The sequence below is a fragment of the Grus americana genome, chromosome 2, assembly GCF_028858705.1.
Source record: "Grus americana isolate bGruAme1 chromosome 2, bGruAme1.mat, whole genome shotgun sequence".
Lineage (NCBI taxonomy): Eukaryota > Metazoa > Chordata > Aves > Gruiformes > Gruidae > Grus > Grus americana.
This window is the reverse complement of record NC_072853.1, coordinates 151,638,738-151,653,723: the sequence shown is the minus strand read 5'-3', so window position 1 is coordinate 151,653,723 and position 14,986 is coordinate 151,638,738. Positions and strand designations below refer to the sequence as shown.

Sequence of the window (14,986 nt, the reverse complement as noted above, 5' to 3'; positions counted from 1 at the left end):
CCCATATAAACTTAAAAAAACTACATAGGAATACAGAAATTAAGGGATTATTTAGTATGGAAGCATCCATGGTAACACAGATTCTAAAGTAAGATTTATAGTGTCAAGACCGCCCAGTGCGATCATTTTCACTATTCATACCCAATTGTATGTTCTCAAATGAATGTCATATGTAAGCAATACTAGAACTCCGTGCCAACATTTGTAGCAGTTGTCACAATGGGAAATTTCTCCAATTGCAGTAAGATTCAGTTGCTCAATTTAAGTGGAAGCAACTACTAAAGGTATGCAGTAAAGCAAGGAAAGAAGATACCCAGTTGGAAGTTTTATCACACACCAAGCAGGAACCAAGTACATGCCAGAAATAAGTAATAATAAGGGTTTTCTTTAAGTATATTTTAAAGATAGTAATGAAAATAGAGAGGACGCTAAAGGACAGAACACTTGACATGGATGTTTTTGCACTGTCCTGTTTAAAAGTGCATCAAACTGCAATCAAAACATAGAGGCTGAACTTAAGCAGGTAACTACGGTATTCAGTACAAGAGCAATGCATAAACTAGTACACCTTCTTGCTTTACTGCACTGAACAGAAAAAGGCTTGCTGAAAATCTTCTGAGCCTCTGTAGTTTAGAGTCAACATTTATGTACCAGGTCACGTAAAAATTGCACAAAGTCTCAAGAAAAACAGAAAATTTCTTTACACGCACAATCTTCTTACATTGCACTATTTGCCAATGTATGGTATTATTGGATGGCCAAGTGCACTTATCTGTGTAAGAGCTGGAATTCTTTAATAAAGAAAACTGGAAGGCAGGAAAGCAAACAGAGTATAAGACCAATGTCAGACCCAAGTCTTTTTGGTCTTTTAAGCGCTGCACCATTCTTCTGTAACTAGACAGGCTTGCAAATATCAACAGGGCAAGAAGCCATCTTCCAAAAAAGAATTCAGTGTTATACTAATTAAGCAATATTTTAAATTAAAACCAGATGTGTTTATAAAAAATTACTTTTCCCCCTCCCAAAGCCTCCAAAATAGAATTTTCTTATACAATGTTACTCTCTAAGAATTCAACTATACTCAAGTGTCACGCTATCACTAATAACACACATCTCCATTCTCACAATCTTCTGGAGCTCTTCTTTCCTAATAATGAAGTAAATCCACTTAAAATGTAGACTTTTGAAGGGTCACAAACAATGCACAGTAAAGTTCTGATCTTTGCTTGGTGGCTCTAAATGTTTCTGGTACATATTATACAGAAATACAAACTTTCAGCAGTTTTAGAACTGAAGATCCAGTGTATCACAAGACAGAGATCAAAACAGAAGAATAGCTGTTACAGACACATAGAAAACTGTGTTGCTTTCTGTAAGAATTGTGCTTGTGTTTATTGAAAAGTTTGACACTGGCATTCCAAACAGTAACAGCAGTTCATAAAATATAATGGTCCAAAATGACTTTCAAATGGTGTAACTACATCTATGTTAAGAACGCAAATAATGGCAAAGATCCAAAACAACATGAGGAAGGACAAAAATAAAAATATGTCCTACTAAAATACATCTTTCAAATTATCATTTGAAATTATAATTTGCAGAATAAGCCAGTAAACAGCAAATATTGCAGCATCAATTTGAAGTTGTGTAAGATATAGGAAACGTGGTTTAAGGGGAAAGAAACACATCATAACAGTAATGGGTTTCTAAGCATACACATCAACAGGAAAAATATCTTTAAATTCTAGAACTAACATACTTTGAACAAGCAACACAAATGCAATGCATCATCTTAAATACCAGAAGGAATTTCATTAGACATACCTTTTCTCTCTGTTTTCTGTGCAGGGATGGAAGATGTGGATGTAGGCAGTTTTGATAAAGTAGATGCTCCATTAGCATCAAAGGATTTCTTTGGCTGGTGATCAGATTGTAGAGAAAATGGACTAGGAGGAACAGTGCTTGGGGTAGCAGTTGGATGAACCACTGGTTTGATGGGATGCTGTACTGGAGTAGAACTACTGTGAGTCTCTGCTCTTGGCAGTCTGTAGTCTCTGTCATTGTGCCTGCTTGTTTGAGATAAAATATTCTGTGGGAGCATACTACTGGCGTCACTGGAATGTTTGTCTTCCACTTTTTTCAGGATTCCCCAAGTAACATTGCAATAAGAAAAAAAGATTAAATTAGAAACTTGTGTAAGATTGATTAATACAGTGGCACATCAACAACTAGAGCTGATTGAACTTCTTACTATTCAAAAAAGCCTCAAGTAGATCAGCATCAAAAGGCAAAATTTAATTTTACTCACTGACAAAATGCATTTTCTCTGACCTTTGCTTGATTTAGAGTTCCGGTTAAGCACTGTGTTTTGATGAAAGGCTGCTTTATAAAAAGTGTTACAGTCAAGTTAACTTTTGAAGTCTCCTAAAAAATTCTAAATCAGAATCTATTATTTCCATCTTATATTTAGTGTGAAGAGATAATTCGTGCCATTTTTCTTTTGTTCATAGAAAATCCTGAACATCGAGTATAATTTAATAGTTTCAAATTCTAGCCTTCAAACAATTCCACTTCAACACGCTTGAGTACTACTACAAAGAATTTACTTTCAATTGAATTAATTCAAAACTATATATTAAACGAGTGACTAATCTGCATTTGTCACATGATTGCAGATTTTAAACTATGCTACACAGGGAACATACCAAGCAAATATAGAGTAATTATTTTTGTTGATTACTAGACTTTAACCTACCACAAAACAAAGTTACTGCAATATGCATTTCTGCTATCTTCTTGTAGCATACAGTATGTTTTAGCATATGCAGTATGTTTCAGCATACACAGAAAAACAGCCCTTTATATGTCCCTGCCTTGTCAAGTCCCAAGCAAAGGGGATAAAAAAAAAAAAAAAAGAAAAAAGATTAATACTTTGGCTTCTACTTTTAAACCAACCTGAGAACTATGCTACAAATTCACCCCCAAACTACATCGGCATACAGAATGAATCTCACAGTACAACTATTTCCCAGAAAAGTGTGACAAAGTTTAAAGCTAGGTATTGGGGAAAAAAATTCCAAGTAACAGAAATTCATAGTCCAGGAAAGGCTTTGCATAGTAAAAATACACTTTCAATAATGTATACAAGCCTCTGAAAACCCCAATGTCATAATCCATAAAATTAGCTTATTATTTTCAGATGTGAAATCAAGGTTTTGGAAGAGATCTCTCCATCTCTATTTTTAAGCTCAGAATATGACATTGACAGGTTTCAATGATCACAAGAGTCCAACTATACCATAAACTGTGCAAGTTGTTTCAATAACTACCTATAAAGATAATTAAACTAGGCAGTAAAAGCTGCAAAAAGGATGAGTACCATGAAAAGCATTAAGCAAGCATTATACTAAGTAAAGGCTCAATGTTTATTTTAAAAACATTTGGGAGAGCTGTCTGTGTTATCCGCTTTGGCCTTTTTATATGAAAAGGTGAGAAAAACAGCTAAGGAAAGGGATTTCTTTTTTTTGTTTGTTTGGAAGAGAAAACAGTAATGCAAACAAGGCAAGAATCTATTACTGTAAAAAAACCACATACTTCCACTGGCAAACCCACTGGCAGCTGTCGCCTGCATCACCTCTCTTCTGTAATCCCTATCTTTTGGAAAACTGTTAACTGACATTTTGCTTGCTTCTTTTTGTCTCTGCTCTCTGAAGAAAAAAAACACAAGTTAAGTAAGAACTTATTTAATAATATAACACACAAAATTAATTAAATTATCCTAAGATCTTGCTGCTACAGATGGGACAGGCTTCCTTACACCAGGGCTTGTTGAAGCCCCCAGTATAGCAGTTCAGCTCACAAACAGAGCAAAAAAACCAAAACCAAAAGGAGAAAAAAACCCCCCACATTCAAACCAAAAAACCCCCAACCAATCATACTTCCCCCTCCTTACTCTGGATGATCAAGAGGTCATGGTAAGGGTAGGAACACAGTAGACTTGGACCACAATCTTTTATAGCAGTAATTATTAGATAAGCTCAATTGCTCTTCAATGAGCTTTATGAATACTTGCTCTTTATATAATGAAAACAGCCACACACATATACCTTTCCAGCCACTCTTTTGGTTTTTCCCATTGTGAAACTTCTGTTCGGCAGTTGTAGTAGTATTTTTTGCCTGAAGAGCTGATGTGTTCAGACCAATCATCCGCAGAATCGTAAGCCTTTAAAATACAAAGAGTGTTGGACAAAGGACTACTTGAGAGTTGTAACATACAAATTTAAAAGCTTCCACCATTTTTTAAAACTACATGGCATCCTCATATGCACCCATATCACGGCTTTCCATTTATACTATCTCTAAATGCCTGTTTCATTTTGATAGTTTAAAGATATGACCACTATGCTCCTGTTGCATTCTGCAATAGCTTCCTGCGTTTTATTCCCTTCAACCCTAAAACAAAATCTAATGGTATGTTTAGTGTGATACAGTAATATTGATAACATTAATTTTCTGCAGCTTAAAACTTCCTCACAAATAATCTTTTCAAAATTTTTTCTATACTTCACAAATTTATCTATTCTGTTTTCAGTGCAATTTTTAACAAAAGCCACTCTACTAAAACTTGGATAATAAAAGTGACTAAAATTCACGTGTTATGCATATTAAATAAGTCAAATCATACTGTCTTCTCTAGATTTACCAAAGTTCATGGAAAATATTTCTCTCGATATCTACTTCATTTAAATAATCTAGTATTTTAAAATTCAAAACAGGTACCTCGAAGCTCTAATGACTGTCAATTAGAATAGTTTTACAACATATAACAACTGCAGCTTGAGTTTACAGAGTGTTTATAAAATATAGACTGATGCTGGAAAATTCAATGAAGCAGGTAATGTACATGGCACCTGTTTTAGACAAAATGATGAAAATAAAATGTGTATGGATGGAGTGACAGAGGGATGAATACCAATCACAAATACTCACTGCATCAGAAGTTTTGCTTGGATTATTGCTGGGATTAGAAGAATGCGAATTTGAACTATGAAGAGCACTATGGTTATGTGAATTTTCTTGTGGAGAGTAACTGGTCCCTAAAGAAAAAAAAAGAAGGACTGTTCACCATGTATGTTTGCAAACAAATCAACCATCTGCATTCTAAGGAGGTCAAAGGGGAAAGGAGAGGGGAGGGGAGAAGGCAAGTTGTCCACAGCCTGGACCACAGCATAGTTCAGATGCAGAAGTATTTCAGGAAACCACACGCATATTTCTTTTTCACACAGTGTAAAGCTCACTTTGCCTTTCTAGTTGCAATAATGCAGTATGTTCCTTCACTAGTCTCACCCTCAAACTTCATTCCACTACAAACAAGTAGCCTTTATATTTTTTGATGGTTGGAGGAGTCCTAACATGTCAATTCAAAAATTAAAAGAGATTTTCTTCTCAACATTAAGTCAGAAAGTTTAATCCGGTTTAGCAACAGCCTACACAGATACACAAAATCAGTTTTTAAGTTCACTGGAGCAATTCTGTTTTCTGAACCCTTTTGAGACTACTTCTGACTGGTTCTAGGCAACTATTTCTGCTTATGCATATAGTTTAAATTAATTTTCCTGCACCTGAGACTCTGCAATATAGGAATTGATACCTAGAATACCAAAACCAGCATTTTCCTAAACCGCCACCTGCTTCTGGCCTAACCACCACTTCACAAGGTAATTCATCCTCACTGTGAAAACACTTGAACACAGAAGAGCAGCTGGGAAATCAGAAGGGAGATAATTCTCAACACCTTTTACATCTACATTTGTGTCTAAGCTCAAGTCACCAATTACACCTGAACAGTTCTAATTAAAATTAAAGACATCTGTGAAACCCTTCACAATCTTATGTTAAATGTCCTGCTCTTAAGGCCTCCCATTCCTCAAACATTTCTAAGCAAGTAAAAACTCTTCCATTCTTCTTTATAAGATTTCCTCTCCATAAGTTTTACATGTTCACATAAATCACACCAAACTAAGAAAAATAATTTTCTTACACATTTCAGTGAAAAACCTTGATATTCCAAATAGAACACTCTCCCTGCCTTTCTTTTTTCCTCTGCCTACGGAGAAGTTTCTAAATACACAGGTATACTACATGAGGTATACCACTAGCTTCACATACTGTATAGCCATCTAAATATGAAGTCAAAGTGCTTTGCAAATGGCAAAGTCTGTATCTTATGGGCAGCTACCATAAAGAACAGTTCACTGACAGGTGGGAGTGAAGAGAGCCATTAAAGCAAGCATTTTTTTTAAGACTTCTGAGAGTCACACACTCAGAAAATGACTAAATGATATATCATGGTGCAGAATGGGAGAGATCATAATGCCAATCCTATCTTCTGAGCCTTCTGACTACACAAGCGTTGACAAAATTACTTCTTCAAACAACTTCTCCCCGCCTGTAACCCTGCAGGTTAGAAAAACAGTCCATCACAAAAGCAAAGAGGTATACCATGACTAATCTGTTTAGTATCCTACAAAGGTTAAAGGCTGATTAGCACATGCATTATTGCAACCTGAACCATCTGTAGCTCTGAACCTCTTCCTACACTATTTTGGCTAAAACTGTATGTCACTCTCTTTAAAGCTCTGAGGGTTTAAAAAAAAAAAAAAAAGCCTTGTACTCAAATACAGCCTTCCAAAAGCAAGACAATTAGTCCACACCAAAAGTATTTGGCATGTTCAGAGCCAGGTAGAATGACTTACCATGGGGGTAACTTAAGCTTGTCAAAGCAATACTCACAACATCACATGCTTGTGATGCATGGGAATAAGAACAAAAAAATTGAGCTTCTAGTGAATGATGTGACTTTACATGTTATGTATGTTAGAAAATTCCAGAATTTAGACTTTAATATACACTCATAAAACCAGACACATTTAGTTCCCCTAAATGTATGCAAGTAGAAGACCATACTCCTCAATCAGTCACAGAGTCTTAATTTTTGTTTTTAGACACTGTTTTTTGTTTTTAGATTACAGATTGAGATAGCTGGTTAATATTTTCATATTAATCATTCTGTCAAGTCTTTATTTATTTACTATACCCTTCCCAAACTCTGAGATAAAATTATTAAATTTTTTATGTACTTCTGTAGGTTGCTTAATGCAGATATGTTGGTTCATTTCTACCATGAGGTAAAATCATCTCCCTTTTTAAAGAAAAAAACAAGATGAAAGTTTACCAGATGACTTGTTTGAACAGTTTGATATTAGTCACTCAAAACTTCAGAAAATGCCAATGCAGTTAATTTACTGTAATCCCATACCATGGATGCAGTAACACTACACTTTGTTCAGTGTACTCAAGATGTAGTTGGTGATTTTTAAATACTGTAGTGGTCTAAATACACTGCCACAGTGAATCTAATCTAACGCATATTTTCCAAACATGAATAAAAGCCGACAACATACATATCAAATCAATAAATCCTTTAATTCTATCCAACCCAGAAACAAACCCTTCAAACTCACTGAGCAGACTTTCAGCCCCCACATGGTCTAACAGCTCAGCAGCATCCCCTCACCATTTCACACTGTTCCCAGCCACCCTGGTTCCCAGCCCCAGTACTGAGTCACAAAGCACCTCAGAGCGAGTATCAAAGCGGCTGCAGCAGTCACACCCACCTACAGCTGGCCTCGACAGTAGAAATGCCTACTATGCAGCAGTTTCTTCAAAAGGAGCCCCTGGGCCTCTCAGCACTGAGCTGCAGTCCTCCTAGCAAAATTCCCAGGCTACACACCCATTGGCTTGCCCTGAATCAGGGATCCTGGCCTACCTGAGTGGCCTCAGGTCCATAAAAAGTGATCATGGCTGCTTCAGCAATACCAACTGCCTTGGGTTGTCAGGATAAGCTACATGGGCTTTTACAAGGGCCAACCATAAATATATACCTGGTGGTGTCTAGAACAATTACACAGTGTAATTACAGGTGCAGGTTCACCGCCATACCTCCATTTTATTTTATGCATAATACCGCTTTACATTTGGGTCAGTACCCAAACTTCAAAGGAACAAGCATATGAAAGGACTGTCAAACTGACATTTGCTGTTGGGAAGCTTCCAAGACCAAAGCAGATGATGCTCTGGAGAACAAGAGTTTTAGGCACTTCATACAAGTTAAGGGCTTAAAGATTGTACGTAAACACCAAAACCCTATCACCAAATCAACCGCACACTAAAAATCTTGTTGCCTCAGTATAAAAAGGTACATACCTGCACAGCAGTCGCCTAGGAATTCTGACAACCCAGCCAAGCAAGCATCGCCAGCTTAGGTTGCCAGGGAAAGTTGCTCAAGATCTTTAAAAGGCCACCAAGTTAAAATGGTATGCAGAGAGCAATCCGCAAGTGGAGGTCTACCTCTAAACTGAAGGAGGGGTTCCCCTTACTTGTATGCTACCTTTCACCATTAGCAAAGCCTAACCCCAAGCCATTTTAAGGTTGCTGTGACTTGCAATCAGCTCTGTCTCTCCCAGCTGCATGCCTTGCAAAGTAGATCATGAGAACAGGATCACTAAGATTAGTCCATATCCCAGAAACAGGCCTGATAAGGTAGACAGCATGCTACTGTGCCTCGAGATGTTCCCTTACAGCACTTCTCACCCTTTCCTCTTACAGTTAGACCTTCCTTACTAGTCCCACTTTCTTCAAGAGTGATAAAAAGTCTTGGTTTTAAAATGCTTATTAGCATACCTTAAGATTTAGCAATTGCAAATATACATCTTTGATGCACCACAGAGAAATTAATATTGTGTTATAAATCCTCCAATTCAGTTACAGAACTCCCCATGGAAACGTTTACTGCACCATCACTGTGACTTTCCTCAGCTTAATCATTATTTTGGAAGCAGTTAAATCTGGAAAGAGCTATTCCTAACTGGAAGCTGGCCAAGGAGGGCATCAGCACTACAGTTATATAAAACTGGAGTGGTGCAACCATGTGAGCAAGCCTCTAACACCACCATCTCTAGTGATGAACAGATCGTAGGACAGGTCAGAGTCAAGGTTAAATTATCATAACTATCTTCAAGTCTTTCAAACAAAAAACGCATCTTCCTAATACATAAAAATCAGCAGAAACCACAAAAAGCATGGTTTTGGGAACTAATTAAAAAAAACAGGCTGTGATTTAATGTCTGCTACACATTTGAGATTCTGCCATGCCAAGACTCACTTTAAAAACGTTTTTGTAAGTACCTTCTGAATTCTGCTGAATCCCAGACAGTTTGAACTGCAACAAGGCTTCAACACTACACTGGACTTGGAGAACAGACATAACATAGGGTGAAATAGGAATATTTCATTTTGCAACATAGTCAACTTTCTCTAGTAATTATCACATTTAATGCCTCCCTTAACACCCCTTCAACTCTGTGAAATTAAGTTGAAATTCTGAGTTAGCTAAGGATCAGACTGCTCTAATAAAGCAACTGATTTCTCTCCCTTCTCCCTGCCATCTTTCAAGACATGCTGAAACTTTCCTTTCCAAAACCTATACACCTATACTAGCAACTACAGCATCCATTTATAACCAGCTAAAATAAATATTTTTTGCTGCTCACTGTGCCATTCCACATTGTCCTCTGGCATCCAAGTCTTGGCCCAATTAAAACTTTTTAGCTCATAACAATATACACTATCATAAACATAAAATCTCCAACTGAAATGCACAGATTTGAACACTGAGACACAATAGCCATATTCAAAAGATAATCTACAATCCAGATCAGCAAACATTAAAAAAAAAAATGCTATTTTTCATCCTCTTCAAACAAATGTACATTGAGAAATTAGACAGTAAATAAGTTCACACATCTCCACTCACACCCGAGATTTTAGCCAGGCACAAATACTAAAATTACAGTAGTTGCAGTAGTACAGTATAGTGTTGCACTATACAATAGTTAAAATGTTCTATGTTGGACCCTATAAAGTTATGCTTCCTTTTCAGTCAGATATCTTGTTAATATCCTAACTCTCCTTTTGTCCATATTAAAAAGTATCAGTGCAGATAATACAAAGGCAAGTTTACAAATGCTCCCCAGCTGGGCAGGAAGCACAAAAAATGCTCCCCAGCAATGATGAGTGCTGTAACAGGAACTTAAAGGCAGTCCTCCCATTCATTCCCTCCAGAGGGTGCAGGGATTCAGGAAGGGTTCTAGGAGAGTCGTCTTTGCCATGCTCACAAACCAGGCATATGGAAAGAAACATTGGGTGGCAGAAAAGCAAGGAAGTTCACTCCACTTGTTTCAACTCCATACGTACTGTTCTATGACTCCACATTCCATCTCTCGACTAATACACAATCAAATTATTAAACTAGAGACAATATTAGAACTTGAACTGCCTCAACCCTCAACAGAACAAATACTGCCCAACTGACAGACACTAATTATTTGTTAACAGAGAAAACTTAACAGCAAGATAGTTTATGGTAGTGATATTTTATGAGGATAATTAATTAAAACTTGTTTAAACAGTGAAAATTATAGAAACTTATCTAGGATAAGCCTAAACTAAAATGCCTAAAGTGTATTTCAACTGACATCTTTGTTACTTCAGTGCAAATCTTTGTGCAGAACACTTTCTGAAGTTCTGCATATGGGAGGAAAAAACCTAACACAATAGGAACACAATATCCAACATCTCTGCAGTAACTGAACAGCCTATCATGGCCATCTTTATTTGCCACATGTAAAAGTAATAAGACAAAACACAATTTTCCTTCACTGTATTTTTATGTGGCCTGCTGTATTGAAATAAAATATGGCTGCTTTCCATAGGCAACTAAAAGCATAAAAACTTGCAATTTTTCTAGCAGAGCAATGGCCTCAGAGAATACACCAACTGTGCAGTAATGCTTACCAGAAATTCATAACATACTAAATTGAATGCATACTGCTCTGCCAAAAGAAAGAAAATCTAGCCAGATCACTGTACTGCCCAACTACCCAATTACATACTCATTATGCCCCCCCAAAGAAGTGTTTTATACCAGTCAACAAGTAGCTCTAGGAGCTTACAAAGCCTTATTTCCTTCCCTGCCCTCCTCTCCTACTGTATCTCCTACCCAGAACAGCAAAGTCTGTGCTGTTTTGTAATGTTCATTTCACAGGATAATCGTCCCAAAGTAAAGAATTTTTCATCTTTTTCTCCAAGTTACCATTCACACAAAATTTCATGGAAATTAGTCCAAAATGTTAGTATAACAAGAGTCGTACATAGATGGAGTGCGACAAATGACCAATAAAGGATGAAAATAATACTGTAAGCATACAGTTTTCTTCATAACAGAATTTTTCTTCTAAAATGGGAGTAAGAAAATGACACCTCAAGAAGAAAAAGCCAGGAGCAGTAAAAACAACGAAAGTCAAGGACTCGTTTTACTCATTAAATACTCAAAGAGCGCCAAGATATTACTGATTATTAAAATGAAAAAGATTAGCTTCAAATTTTATCTTACACATTGTATAACATAACAGTAGTTCGCTATTTTGCTGCCTTCTGCTTACATTTTTATTTTTAATTAGATCTGCTCAATTTATTTCAGAAACTGAAGTTAATTTCAGGGCAAACAGTACCAACTGCACTAGAAAGAAAACCAGTTATCTGGCCATCAAAAAGGAAAGCAGAAGTTAATAATAAAATGGCTCAAATTAAATTTAAACTTCTGAATTCTCATATAACAATTCAGTGATTTACTACTCCAGCAGCTAACAGGCAGACTGTTTTCCTAGTCTAAATGGATGTAACAGCTTGGGTTGTCCTCACTGGTAGAACAGATACAAACCTATTTTTGTCCAACCATCCCATTCTAGTTTGCTCCTTTCCTTGTTACTGCTACAGCAAAATAAGAGCCCACATCCCAGTAGCAGAGAGAAACCACTTTTCAACTTATACATAACTTAGAAAATGATAAAGTTCACTGAATTAAGTCCACTGAATCCACTTAAGCTTCTGGAAGATCCAATACTCAAATGTCCCAAGTCATACCCTTCAAAAAAGCCTAAGGGATGAAACATGCATTTCCACTGCACTCTAGACAAATCCCTACCAACTTTCCTCTTCAAAAGAAAACCAGTATTTTGGTAGTTTACTTGATATCTCAACCATTAAAACAAAAACAAGCAGAAGACTGGACAAACAATTTTACCATCACTGTAAAAATGTTTATTCTTTATTTCTGAAGAGCAGTAAGCAATATTATATGAAAAAATTTGCCTGTTTCCCCTAAACTAAGGCAAGTTCCAACCTGCTTCTAAACCTTTCTGATACAAACACCTTAGAAAGACCCAAAGGTTACTGAAGTAGATACTTTTAAAAAAATTGTAATCTACAAGTTGAATTTATTTGAAAATAAGAACTATAGATAGACAACAAATTCTTTAGATTTACATTTGCTATTTCACCTCTTTGTGTTCTGGTCACCTAATTAAAAAAAAAAATGCTAGCAACATCCTAAACACTGCTTAACATCTCTAAGGCACCTACTTTATTTGAGATCAATCGACCTGAAAAAGCAGGTTAAGCAGTTTTACCCATGGAAAATATGAAAAAGTACCCTGAATGTCAGCAAAGAGTTATGTTCCTAACCCTCCAGCTCATGACTCCAGAAGATCTCAATGTATTAAATAAAAAAACCAAACTCCTTGCTACAGCATCAATGATGACAGTCAATTTTAAAGTCTTTTTAATCTTGCAACACATATTAATGTTATCACATTTGTATTGAGTAGGACAGTCCTCTAAAAATAAACTAGAGGTAGTTGAGAATAAAGCCAAACTACGCTTTCATCCTTGACTGTAGCTCAGAAAACATTTACATCATACAGTGTAAGAGTGCACAAGAGAGGTTCTTCTGTCCTCACATAAAAGCTTCATACAGAAAGGGGCTTTTTAATTCTTATGACACACAAAACGAGGAGTGTTAAACTGACAGCCAGAATCCTTATCACAAACTGATAAGGATATCTTAGCTCCAGTGTGGATCAGCACAGCATATGGGCAATAGACTGAATTTCCCCCTTCCAAGCCTTCCCCAGAAATACACCACGAAACTCAAATGAACAGCCCTCCTGTGAACACACTGTAATACAGTACTAGGAGATTCAAGTTCAGTAATAGAAGTCTAACAGAACTACAACGATGCACTATCCTACCTCAGGCAGCAATACTTCCACAATCCTGATCAACTCAGAGCCTCGGATTGGTCTAATACCTCCTCAAAAGCCAACAACTCCACTAAATAAATACAGCAGGAAAGGTGTGAACAGGATTTCAGGTTATGTCAAATAAAGTACATAAAGGTTTTTTAAATGAGTCGTAAGTAGAAATTAACTTTATGGCTAAGCACCTGATAATAAGCAGTTATCACAAAGACAGAGAAACTGTTCATTTTAATAGAAAACAGTGTGTGTAAAAGTATATTCAGTGCATGTCACAAAAAAAAAAAAAAATTCTGTCAGATTCCTCTGAATCTCTATTTCCGCAATCAATGATACATATTGACTGGGGTATTTTTAAATTATTACCAACAGGTAGATGCGTAAATGCTTTCGGCAAATTAGGCTTATGGGTTACTAAAACTGGATAAACAAATCCTTTAACATTGTAGAGGGGGGTTGCGTGTCACAATATTTACTTTTCATTCAAGGACCTTCCCAAAGAACATAAAACAAAGACATTGGAAGAAACACTGATGTTTAAAAACATACACCTCAGTGACATAAGATGGAAATTGCTTAAGTGCAGACACTTTCTAAAAACTGGGTTTTCCAATATTTTAAGATTGCGAACAGCACAGTAATACTATGAAAGTATACTGATACACCCTAAACTGGTCACCACTGCCAGATGCTTGAATAAAGTCAGAGTTCGTGCAAAATAACTTCTGCTTTCAAAGGAGAAAAAGAAAACCAAAACAAAACCCACCAACAAGTACAACAGTGGCCAGAATACAGCTCTGACTATTCCTCCATTTTCTATTTATCAACAGCACCAAATTAGTACCCCCACTCAGAAGCTCCAACCAATTAAGCAAGGTATGACAACTTCATCTCCCTGACAAAATCCTCTGACCAAAAATAAGATTAAATAAGAATGAGGCCATGTTGTTTAGCAACTCTCAATTTTCTTTTAATATTTTGGGGATAGTTACTTGAGGACAAAGAACTTTAAGCAGAAGAATCTGTGAGTGCAATATTACTTACAAACTAACTTTCAGGGAAGTTTCCATTACTCAGTTTAAAATAAGGAAGATGAAGTTGCAGCTTTTTCTGACCTTACGTAGTACTATGCAGTGACAAATGCTTGAAACCTTAATCCCATCTTAAAAGTTTCCTTCATTTCAATTGAGCATGCACCATTCAGAATAAGCAACTCTACACATACGTGGTGTTATAAAAAGATTAAAAAAGGGAGTACCTATTACAAAACACTACTGCAATCCTGCAAAAGGTTAGTCACAGACATACCTATCACACTTATATCCTTAATAAAAAGGCTGTGGCAGAATCAACACCTAACCGTGTTAAAAAAAAAAAAAAAGGCAAGAACAAAAAAGACACTGTATATCTCCCTTCTTAAATGTGTCTTAAAAATATTAACTGTAAGTCGCATTTTCTCAAATTTGTATCTCAAGATACATCAAACTTGACTACTCTCCAAAGGCATGCAGAATTTTATCTCATTTAGTTCTATTCTATTTTTATTTTGTAGGCTAACACAAAAAAGCCTTATTCGTATTCCAGTTACTTAATAACCGTATCTGACAAGAACCAAACTCCACTTCAATACACGATCACTGCTTAAGTGCTATTAATATTTGCCAGTTGAAGAGAACTTTGCTTCTCTTCTAAGACTACAGCAATGTTCATGAATTTTTTAGTAACTCATCACAAATGAGCCAGCTAACTTGAAAATACTTAGTATTAGAAGG

The 14,986-nt window shown here is 36.3% G+C and overlaps 1 protein-coding gene across 4 annotated transcripts in view; it reads right to left on the bottom strand.

The window, feature by feature from the left end:
• The window catches only part of WAC (WW domain containing adaptor with coiled-coil), a 62,594-nt gene that overhangs the window by 33,104 nt on the left and 14,504 nt on the right, over positions 1-14,986 (bottom strand). For all 4 annotated transcript variants that reach the window (XM_054817577.1, XM_054817576.1, XM_054817575.1 and 1 more), the window contains exons 4-7: positions 4,990-5,096; positions 4,107-4,222; positions 3,595-3,707; positions 1,825-2,133 (exon numbers count right to left, since the gene is read on the bottom strand). In XM_054817577.1, coding sequence (XP_054673552.1) covers positions 1,825-2,133; positions 3,595-3,707; positions 4,107-4,222; positions 4,990-5,096 — 645 coding nt within the window. The remainder of the gene's footprint in view (positions 1-1,824; positions 2,134-3,594; positions 3,708-4,106; positions 4,223-4,989; positions 5,097-14,986) is intronic.